An 11627-nucleotide genomic window follows, 5' to 3' on the forward strand; every position below is an offset into this window, starting at 1 on the left:
CCCATGTTTTTAATTCTTGTGTAAATGCTTGAATGTTTTTAATAGTCTACAACTTTGTTCTTCATATACTTAGCTTTGGTTTGATTAAAACATGTAAAAAGATACTTGCAATTTAAATATTACTGTTCAGAGATTTGGCTGATATTGTGATTACTTTTATATAATATATAAGAAATTAATGATGGATTTTTGTTTTGTTTTTGTTTTTCGAGACAGGGATTCTCTATTTAACAACCCTGGCTGTCCTGGAACTTGCTGTGTAGATCTCAATTATGACTATTAAGCCTATTATAGTTACTTTAAAGATAGAATTAGATTCTGGAACTGTTTATCCAGGAGAAGCAGAAGTAGCTAAGTTCCTTTCTATGTTTTCTGCTCTTCCTTTTGGGGCATGTGTGCATAGACTAGAGGCTAGTGAAGGAGCAATCCTTTTATTCCTTTGGTGGCATAACGAAAGTCTCCCACTGGAAATGTGTCATTCATGATTGTCTTGCTTGAACTTTGATGACTTTATCCCTTACCTTGGGCGCAGGAAGGAGATGACCTGAGATACTTGAGTTTTAAGATACTCATTATTTCCTGTTTCTTCTTATATTGATGGTAAAACTTGTTGGGAGCGTCTGCCACCTAGTGGCTGTGTGTATTGAAACAGGAAGCCGAGGGGCTGGAGAGGAGCTCAGCTGTTAAGGGCACTTGCTCTTGTGGAAGAGCTCTGCTGACTCACAGCTGTCCATAACTCCAGTTCCAGGGAAACAGTGCCCTCCTCTGACCTCACTGATCACTAGCAAGCATGTGGTGCACATACATACATGCAGGCAAAATACATGCATAAAATAATTAATATTTTAAAAAAGAAAAGCCAGGCAGTGGTGGTGCACATCTTTGATCCTAGCACTCAGGAGGCAGAGACCAGACTGATCTACAGGGTGAGTTCCAGGATACTCAAGGCTACAGAGAAAGCCTGTCTCAGAAAGCCCAGAACCAGCAGAACTAGGTGATAGGGAGAGGAGGAATCAGAGCAGGTCCTCCTAGATGTGTATGAAAATGGCATGAGCATTCCATATATAACTTCTGTATTGTCCTCTTCATTTTCATCTGAAGTCTGTGGTAGTATTTTATAGTTTGCAAATTGCTTTGCATTTTTATTAAAGTATTCTCAGCATAGCTCTAGCCCTCCATTTGTTCTGGTGCTGCTCATGTGCCCATGGTGGTCGCATATGTGCTGTCAGGATGTAGTTGAGCAGTGTATGTCTCCCTCTTAGGGTCCCATTTGTGGTCTAGCTTCTCTGGATTGTGATTTGTAGGCTGGTTTTTCTTTGCTTTATGTCTAAAAGCCACTTATGAGTGAGTACATATATCTGTCTTTTCTGCGTCTGGGTTACCTCACACAATACAATGTTTTCTAGGTCCATCCATTTGCCCACAAATTTCAAGATGTCATTATTTTTCCCCGCTGTGTGATACTCCATTGTGTAAATGTACCACATTTTTCTTATTCATTCTTTGGTCGAAGGGCATTTAGGTGGTTTCTAGGTTCTGGCTATGACAAATAATGCTGCTATGAACATAGTTGAGCACATGTCCTTGTGGCACAATTGAGCATGCTTTGGGTATATACCCAAAAGTGGTATTTCTGGGTCTTGAAGTAAGTTGTTTCCTAATTTTCTGAGAAATTGCCACACTGACATCCAAAGTGGCTGTACCAGCTTACACTCCCACCAGCAATGCAGGAGTGTTCCTTTTGTCCCCATCCTCTCCAGCATAAGTTGTCATCAGTGTTTTTGATCTTGGCCATTCTTACAGGTGTAAGATGGGATTTAAGAATTCTTTTAATCTGCATTTCTCTGGTGGCTAAGGATGTTGAGCATTTCCTTAAGTTTTAGATTCATCTGGCGAAATTCAGTTTTAATGCGAAACAAAATATACTGATAAGATAAACTTAATCTCTCAAAATCAAATCATCACGTGTCCTAAAGCCTTTTCTTCTCTCTCTCTCTCTCTCTCTCTCTCTCCAATACGGAGTTTCAGTTAGCCCAGTCTGGCCTCCAACTTACTTTGTAGCTGAGAATGATCTTAAACGTCTCATCATCCCCTGAGTGCCAGGATTGTCCATAATTATTGGAGTATACCACTATACCCAGTTTATCTGATACTGCAAATAAAAATCAGGGCTTCGTTAATGCTAGGCAAGCACTTCGCCACCTAGGCTGCATTCCCAACCCCTAAAGCCAATATATCTTAAAGTCATTTGGCTAGATGTCAAGGCATGTCTGTCAGGAGGCTTACTGTGAGTTACCCAGTGAGACCTTGTCTCAAAAAGCAAGAAAATAAAGCAAATTATTTGTATTGCTATACATAATCCTTTAATAAAAATTATAACTTCACTTAGCATGGATTTATTGATTATTGATCATATAATAGGCACTGGGCCATGTTGCATAAAACATGATTCTTATAGAACACTAGAATAAAATGGACATTTAAAGATATAGAGCAAAACAGACATAGTGTAGTGTCTTGTTTCCTGTTGATTTTTCAGTCTCACTGGTAACCTCAGTTGACTTGGCACCCTCGGGGATCTGCCTGTCTCTTCTTCCTGCAGGTAGAGGTGTGCGCCACTACACCTGACTCAGACATGGTGTCTCTAATAGAGTTCTATAGAACAGGTGAGGAGACATCCACAGGAAGGAGGGACTGTCCTGGGGAAGACTCAGAGGAGAGCTTTGCTATGAAGGGTGAGGGATTGTTCACCAGGCACACTGGGAGTGGTCATTACAGGCAGGAGGAATACGTATGGTAAACAATCAGAGTGCGAGGCAGTGCTTTTCAGGAGCAGCCCTGATAGTGGGGAGACTGTGGCTGGAGACTGTCTCTGTACCCAGTCCCTCTGGACTGATCTCCACAGCCACTTAGGAAATAATCATTCTGAGGCTTAATATTAATTATAATTGGCCAATGGCTCAGGCTTCTTACTGACTAGCTCTACATAAAAATTAACCCATTTCTAGTAATCTCTGTATTGCTACCTGCCCTGTGGCTTACTAATAATGTTCTGGCCTCTTACTCCTCCAGCGACTGCTGGCATCTCTCTGACTCCATCTTCTTTCTCCCGCTCTCTCTGCTTGGATTTCCTGCCTAGCTATATTCTCCTCTGCCATAGGCCAGAGCAGCTTCTTTATTAACCAGTGGTAATAAAATAAAACATATTCACAGCATACAGAGGGGCATCCCATATCATCTCCCTTTTCTGTCTAATTAAAAAGGAAGGTTTTAACTTTAATATAATAAGATTACATATAACAAAACAGTTATCAAGCAAGAATTGCAGTTAAAATATTTAGTCTATTTGTATTTGACAAAATTAAATACTCCATCTGTTTTATCTTTGTGAGTCTAAAGTTTTATATTTATCTTTTATCTTAACTAAGGAAAACTATAATTATAACTGTTTAGTCTTCAACTCAATCAAAGATCCCAGAAGGATCTAATATTACCTAATCAAACAGGAAGTGCATTGTAAGCATTTTCCCAAACTCTAGAAATGACAGAGATATCTGACTTCATGGACAGTTGTCCAAAGTTCTTCTGCAATGTTGGGGCCTCCATCTTCAGCCTATAGGCCTCGAGTATCTGGCAGATTTCTCAGTGAAGCAGGAAATTTGAAGGACTGTCCTGCTTATTTTTGCAAAATTCATCACTTTCTTCTGTGTCTTGTAGAATGTCTGGCAGACTCTTTCATCAAGCAGGAACCCTGAAGGACTGTCTCACCTTGTCTTGGCAAGTTCAGCAGTCATTTTCCTATGGGTCCTGCATGTTCAATTTATATAGCATCTTGTTAAACAGTCCAGTAAAGAACAGTTTCTTGCCCAAATGTCTTGTCTCACCACATTGAAAGCAAACTCCATAAGGAGCAGATGTTTCACATCCAAAAAATTCTAAGTTTATTAAAACATTTTAAATGCCGTATTCTATAGGTCTTTGAAGTGTTTGAAGATTACCTATCTCTTCATCTCTACACAACCTGACTAATGTGATATTTGACTATGATAGATGACTATTCATTTGTATTTTTTACCTATACATTATATTTTAAATGAACTACATAAACATAATACTTTAAACGAGAATAGAAATATACATATAGAAATATACAAAATTGACCTTAAATTTATACCAGTAAACCAAAATATATACCAATGTATTTTGAGGTTAACAGTTGTTTTTGTATTAAAGTAGATTTAATAATCTACCTTTTAAAAAATTGTTTTTATATCATATCCTCCTTTTTTCTTTAGAAAGAGATTGACTATGATCGTTAATAACCAACCCCCTTTAAATGAAAACATTCATAAATAACATTTTGGGAATTTAGGCGTAGTTTTTTATATTACTTCTGGCTGATTGGGGGTGTTGGTAATCTCATGGGATACTTGAGAAAATTTAGAATACCCTAACTGGGGTATTTTGTGTGGTTGGTCCATCTCAGCCAGCAGCCTGGAAACTGTTTTGGATGTTGGATCACCTGGGCCATCACTCCCATTGGAGACCTCTTGGGAGGTCTTGCTCAATTAAACCATGGTAACTTGAAAGGAATCCACAGCCTCTTGTCACCTGTGGAAACAAAAGCAGAACATCTTTTCCCATATTTTGAAGTCAAGATATCTGCATGTTGGTTTAGCTTAGCAGCCCCCACAATCAAATGTCTCTCTGTAGTTAGCTCATTAACAGCCAAAATTTCAAAGAAAACGTAATAGTATACATAATCCAGACCCTCTGTGATTTTCCATCTTTATGTGATTTATTTTTCTTTACATTATTTTTTACTGTTTCTTTAAAGACTTTAATTTTATTTTTTTAAATTATAACTGTCTATTCCCATTTTCTTTCTTTCTTAAGCCTGTGTACATTGTTTAAACATGTTGTGACTTATTTAGAGGTTTGTTTGTTTGTTTTCTTTCTTTCCCTGAATCTGTTTTTATTGTGTATCTGTAATCATTTTCTGATCTGGAGAATTTTTAAAATACTAAGCAGGCATGGCTAGGATCAACATGACAGCTTAGACTGTTGGCTCTGCCCTATTGGCTTTCCAACATGGCGGAGGTAAGGTCACCGCCCGTGGGAAGCAGCAGGTCCATGCCACCATCAGGCAGCCTGTAGCATGCTGGCCATAAACATTTTGTCTATATGAGTAAAAGCTAATTTCACCATGCAGTGCTCTCTGTGGCTTGGAGACACCTTTGTGTACTGTGGTGGGAATCTGCCGTGCTGTGTTCCAGCCTGAATGCTGTGCTGTCTCTGCGCCATGGCCTACATGAGAGACACAAAGTTTATGCATTTCAAAACCTCCTTCCCCCCTCCCCAAGCTTTCTCAGGTCTTATGTGGAAACTTGAGAGTTCCACGTTGGTACAATAAGTATAGTTTTCCTTGTTAACAAATTCAGAAAAGAAACTTACAAATGAGGTGTTAAGTATATAAGGTTGAAAGATATAAACAGATAACTTTGGGTTGGTAATACAAGTTAGGATAGATAGTGAATTAGGTACAACCTTTTGGACTCATCAAGACAGGATAGTTATGGAGTATTTTCTCTCAATTTGTCAATTGCTAATGGATCAGACATTGTTGTTATTGCCTGTATATATTGTATATAGTTATTATACTTATTGTATATAGTTTTTCTTATATTGTTATAACCTTTTTTATTTTAGACAAAAAAGGGAAATATAGTGATATTTTGTTTGTGCTCTAACAAATAAAGCTTGCTTGAAGATCAGAGGACAACGCTAGCCACTAGTTAACCACAGAGGTCTGGAGGTCTGTACAGACAGACAGGAAGTGTTATGGCTGGACAGAGAGAGGAGTATAAGGTGGGAGGAGACAGGAGCTTGGCCCTTTTTTGGCTGAGGAGTTAGCAAAGTAAGTGTTGGCTGTGGTTTGCTCCTTTGTTTCTCTGATCTTTCAACATTTGCCTCATATCTGGCTCTGGGTTTTGATTATTAAGACCAATTAGACTTTATGCAACAGAAGACCAGTGCAGAGAAGGGGTGGGTACAGGAGGTAGGCTTTGTTTACCACGGGTAGTAAAGATTCTTAGAATGTCTTCTCAGGAAACAAGGCATTAGATTTTGATCACTGGGGGAAAATGCAGTAACTTAATAAGAATGGATCTGAAGAATTCAGAAAAGCAGAGAGCGCCGCATTGCACGGCGTGCTTAGTAGTGTTGACAGAGGCATGTAGGCGTGAGGTGAGTGAAGGAAGAGGAACCTCAGCCAACTCTCTGGGTCTTAGTCTGGGTATCTGGGTGATAGGTGGTGCTGTTCGATAGGTAGAAATATCAGAAGAAGAATGAGTATGTGAGGAGACAGGACTTTAAATTCTAAAATAATAGAATTTAAAGTTGCTTTGGATAGGTTGCTTTTTTTTTTTTTTTTTTTTTTTTTTTTTTTTTTTTTGTAGACAGGTGTAGAACAAAAAATGAAAAGGAATTGGGAGAGGGCTGACTCTGGAGTCCTGAGCACCTAAGTGGAGTCATCAGAGGAAAGCAAGGCTCAAATGGTTACCCAAACCCCAGTTTTGTGGTAAGGAGAGTTCAGAGAATAAGAGAAGGTAGTGGTGTGGAAGCTAAACTAGAACACTCAAAGAGGAAAGTACTCAAAGACTGAAAAGAGAGCCAGAGCCCACCGACTGTCAGTTTAGTCAGCCAGGTGATGCGCCTTGTGTGGACGGGGTAGTAGCAGAGAGAGCAGAACTAGGAGTCAGATTGCAACACGTGAGAAAGGAACAGAAGATTAAGACGTGAGATTACTAGACATGGCAGCGTGTTCCTCTAATCCCAGCATTTGGGAGACAGGTGCAGGAGGACCAGAATTGTAAGGCCAGCCTCAATATACAGCTAATTCAATGACAATACAAAAGATTCTGTTTCAGAAAGAAATGAGAAGCCGGGTGGTGGTGGCGCACGCCTTTAATCCCAGCACTTGAGAAGCAGAGGGAGGTGAATCTCTGTGAGTTCGAGACCAGCCTGGTCTACAAGAGCTAGTTCCAGGACAGGCTCCAAAGCCACAAAGAAACCCTGTCTCGAAAAAAACAAAACAAAACAAAAAACAAAAAAAAAGAAAGAAAGAAATGAGATAGGGCATGGTGATGTGCCTTTAGTCCCAGCATTGCAGAGGCCAAGGCAGGTCAGCTTGGTCTACATAGGGAGTTCCAGGACAGCCAGAACTATACAGTGAGACCTTGTCTCAAAACCAGCCAACCGATTTTATGGGTCTAAACCAAGTGCTCAGAGAATAAAGAGTGGCGTGACACTGGAAGGGTTGGGTTGGGATGGCTATTGCCTTTCGAACCTAACCTCTGGTTACCTGGTGTGCCTTCATTACTGTACAATTTCTTTCATAGTCAGGACTGGTGTATACTGAAGATGAATGGCAGAAGGAATGGAATGAGTTGATCAAGCTTGCCTCAAGTGAACCCAGAATGCATCTAGGTACCAATGGAACCAGTGGTGGTGGGTAAGTGTTTGCAATACTCCAGGCCAGGAGTGTGGGAATACAGTGGTAGGTAGACATGCAGGAGCTGCAAGAGCCACACAGGAGATGGAGTTGATCCAGCCAGTGAACAGGTGAAGCTAAGTAATAACAAGAACACATTTTATAAACTTTAGTTAAGCTGCCGAGTAGATGGAGGTCTCTCCCATGACGTGTCTGCTGTGTGGATTGTGGTGGTCAGGAAAGCAGGATGGAGCTGTGAGTTTATGTACTGGATCTTGGATAGAGAGACATGGGAGTTGAATATTAAGGGTGAGTATTAAGAGATGAGGATCACTTCCAGATTGTTGAATGTTTATTTTGTATGTGTGTGCATGGGTGGAGGAGTGGTGAGGTCAGAAAACAGTACCAGGAACCAGCACTTTCCACTGTCTGCAGTGTGAGTCTCAGAGATTGAATTAGGTCGTTAGGCATGATGGCAAGCTCCTTTATCCTTTATCCTTGTCTCCAGCCCCTTACTTCCATTTGAACCCCATGCCTTTTTCTTGGACTTCCTGATTGGTAAAGTGGGAGTAGATTCAACCATGCGCCCCAACACAATCTGCAGGGCATTCCTTCCCCTCACTTTGGAGCTGGTCTCACAACTCTTGTTTCTTTTTCTCCCTTCTGCTGTGCCTCCTCCATTCTCATCTCCTGTAACTGTAGAGTGGAGAGTTCAGAGGAGCCAGTATATGAGAGCCTAGAGGAATTCCATGTCTTTGTTCTCGCTCATGTGCTCAAGAGGCCTATAGTGGTCGTGGCAGACACCATGCTGAGGGACTCCGGCGGGGAAGGTGAGTCAGCCGGCCAGTCCTGTCATTCCACCTCCAGATTGTCCTGTTTACAGAGACTTTGGCTGGACAGAACAGAAAGACAGACAAGGAGATATACAGACCTTTGGGGTGGGTGGGGACTTAAAATAGTGGAAAATTCTCAAGAGATTCAAATGAAAGCTGTTGGGATTAATTGGGATGGGTGCTCAATTCAATTATGGGATTAAGGGGGGCTGGAGAGATGGCTCAGCGGTTAAGAGCATTGCCTGCTCTTCCAAAGGTCCTGAGTTCAATTCCCAGCAACCACATGGTGGCTCACAACCATCTGTAATGAGGTCTGGTGCCCTCTTCTGGCCTTCAGGCATACACGCAGACAGAATATTGTATACATAATAAATAAATATTTAAAAAAAAAAATTATGGGATTAAGGGGCTAGAGAGATGACTCCACAGTTACGAGCTTGAACTGCTTGTGGGGACCCAAGTTTAGTTCCTAGAACCCACGTTGGGCATCTCCAGGGGACCTAGCATTCACAACAGTTGTGTGCATGCCCCCACATGGACACACAGGAAGTGGGGTAGAGAGACAACTGCCAAGGGCCTAACCTTAGTGACAACCTCCGTGGTTTCCTGCAGCATTTGCCCCTATTCCATTTGGAGGGATCTATCTCCCCTTGGAGGTCCCAGCCAGCCAGTGTCACCGATCCCCTCTGGTGCTTGCCTATGACCAGGCTCACTTTTCTGCGCTTGTGTCGATGGAGCAGAAGGACAGTGCCAAGGAACAAGGTGAGGGTCCAGTTCTGTCTTGGTTTTGCTCTGTGTTATTTTTACTCAAAAGTGAAAATGGTAGCGAAGAAGGAGGAAACAAGTCCAGACGGTGCCAGCTTTTGTTTTTTAAACCAAGCTATACAATATTGCCAAGAGTTTTTAGCTTTAAAAAGTGGGGGTGGTTTGGTGAAAAGGTGTGTCTGTCCCTGTTCTGGAGTAAAGGTCTGTTCTAAGGTACCAGCCTTCTAAGGGCTACATTGCTGCACCTGTCTGCAGAAAGTAGGCTCGTTCTCTGGCAAAAGTCCAGGAGATTAATAGGCTAAATTGTGTACTGAGTGGTGAGGGGAAGTCCTTCAGTGAGGGGAATGTACTTCTAAGGGTTGGGGTGGATGAACTACAGTCTGTCACAGGCCTACATATGAGTCAGTGAAGTCAATGCGTGTTCATTTGCCTTCTGTGCTTCCCAGAAAGACTTCTTGACACGTGTTTTTCCCTTCCCAGCTGTGATCCCGCTCACAGATTCAGAGCATAAGCTGCTGCCCCTGCACTTTGCTGTGGACCCAGGAAAAGGCTGGGAGTGGGGCAAAGATGACAATGACAATGTCCGATTGGCCAGGTGAGGCGAGTTTAGCCTTTCCATATGCATTGTAGCTGCACTCTCTTCCACGTGCAGTGACCATGTACAACGCTAGGACGGTCACATCCTTGGTCTAGGCTTACTGGGAAGGGGGAGAGACGGAAGGCAGGCCGGGCATTGGGACATTGGGCTTTTGCAGCTGCTTTGTCTTCCTTCTTTTCTTAGAGCAGGACAAATGTTCCTGCCGATACATCCCAGAATCCTCAAACAGTGCTCAGAAAAGCAAGACACCCAAATTCCATTTGATTCTCCTCCCCACTTCGGTTTTTTTTAGACAGGGTTTCTCTGTAGCTTTGGAGCCTATCCTGGAACTAGCTCTTGTAGACCAGGCTGGCCTTGAACTCACAAAGATCTGCCTGCCTCTGCCTCCCAAGTGCTGGGATTAAAGGCAGGCGCCACCACTGCCCAGCTAATTCCTTTTGATTCTAAGCCAACACAGAGGAATTTTAAACAAGTGACCAAAATAGTCTGCTCCTAAATTTCTTTTTGGTGTTTAGATAGCAAGGAAGATGTGTTCTTCCTCATCTGCTTCTCAAAGCTGCCTCCTTGTGGTCTGGTAGCATCTTCTCCCAGGTCCCTTACATTTTACCCAGTGCCTCCCTTTGGGAGCTGCCTGAGAGGGTTTGATTTTAAAGTCTAGTACTTTATTTTTTTTTAAAGATTTATTTATTTATTCTGTGTACAGTATTCTCAGTATTCTGTCTGCATGTATGCCTGCAGGCCAGAAGAGGGCACCAGATCTCATTACAGATGGTTGTGAGCCACCATGTGGTTGCTGGGAATTGAACTCAGAACCTTTGGAAGAGCAGGCAGTCTTAACTGCTGAGCCATCTCTCCAGCCCCCAAGTCTAGTACTTAAAAAAAAAAGTCCTTAGAACTGAGCATTGTGGGTGGGTCACATCCCACGTGGCACTCAGGAGGTTGAGGCAGGGGAATCACTGCAAGTTCAGGGCCAGCCCAGACTACATGAGTCCCTTCCATTAAAACAAAAGGAAAACCAAAAGCTATAGTCCTCACTTGGTTGTCAGAATCTGCCAAATGATGTCACAGCAGTGACAATGACTGCTGTCTGGTATCTGGACACTGTTGAGTCCTTTCCAAAGGACTGCTTGCCTTTGAAGTAATAGCTGTTTAATTTTCTTCCCTCCTTTTCACAGTATAATTCTGTCCCTGGAGGTCAAATTACATCTGCTACATAGCTATATGAATGTGAAGTGGATTCCATTGTCATCTGATGCACAGGTGAAGGCTGCTCCCACCCACAGCCCTTTGTGTCCTCACTGTCAGTGACAGGAAGAACAAGGAGAGCCCGTGAGCTCAGTTAGAAATCTGTTGTAGTACAGTTGATGATGACGTCAGAGCATGCCCTCCTCCTCTCTGTCTCCAGTCAGTCACTCTCTGCTTCCTTATTTATTTTACTCTTTGACTCCGTGGAGATTGAACCCAGGACCTCTACCTGCTGGTGTGTGCTTCACCACTGAGTGACATGCCTGGTTCCAGACTGCTTCCTAATACTAACCTACACTCCTTAAGAAACCTTTCTTCTTTTTCCTCTAAATAACTTGAGATTGTCATTTCTGTGTCCTGCCCCTCACTCCTTGGATAGATCTTTTTTGGGCACCAGAAAGAGAGCCAAAGATTCCTGGTCACAAGTTCAGGAGCAGAGGCAAAGCTGTGAACTCCGCAGATGGAATCTACAAAAGCAGTGCTCAGGCCTGGGCGTTTGTGCTTAGTTAAGGCTTCCTTGAAACGAATTCTGAACAGAATTGGACGTAGACAGACTTGTAATGATGAGCATACTGGTATTGCAGAAAAATTTCCAGCTCGGCAAAGTAGCAAATACCCTTAGTCCCAGTATTTTGGGAAACTGAGGCAAGGGGAATATGAGCTCTAGGCTACCCTGGATGGTGTAACAAGACCC

The 11627-nt window shown here is 42.3% G+C and overlaps 1 protein-coding gene across 2 annotated transcripts in view; it reads left to right on the forward strand.

Annotated features, from left to right (window-relative positions):
* The window catches only part of Otud7b (OTU deubiquitinase 7B), a 61528-nt gene that overhangs the window by 42843 nt on the left and 7058 nt on the right, over window positions 1-11627 (forward strand). For both annotated transcript variants that reach the window (XM_057793132.1, XM_057793131.1), the window contains 5 exons: window positions 7401-7513; window positions 8195-8322; window positions 8938-9087; window positions 9571-9685; window positions 10864-10948. In XM_057793132.1, coding sequence (XP_057649115.1) covers window positions 7401-7513; window positions 8195-8322; window positions 8938-9087; window positions 9571-9685; window positions 10864-10948 — 591 coding nt within the window. The remainder of the gene's footprint in view (window positions 1-7400; window positions 7514-8194; window positions 8323-8937; window positions 9088-9570; window positions 9686-10863; window positions 10949-11627) is intronic.

This window comes from Chionomys nivalis, chromosome 18 (genome assembly GCF_950005125.1).
Source record: "Chionomys nivalis chromosome 18, mChiNiv1.1, whole genome shotgun sequence".
In the NCBI taxonomy this organism is placed as follows: domain Eukaryota; kingdom Metazoa; phylum Chordata; class Mammalia; order Rodentia; family Cricetidae; genus Chionomys; species Chionomys nivalis.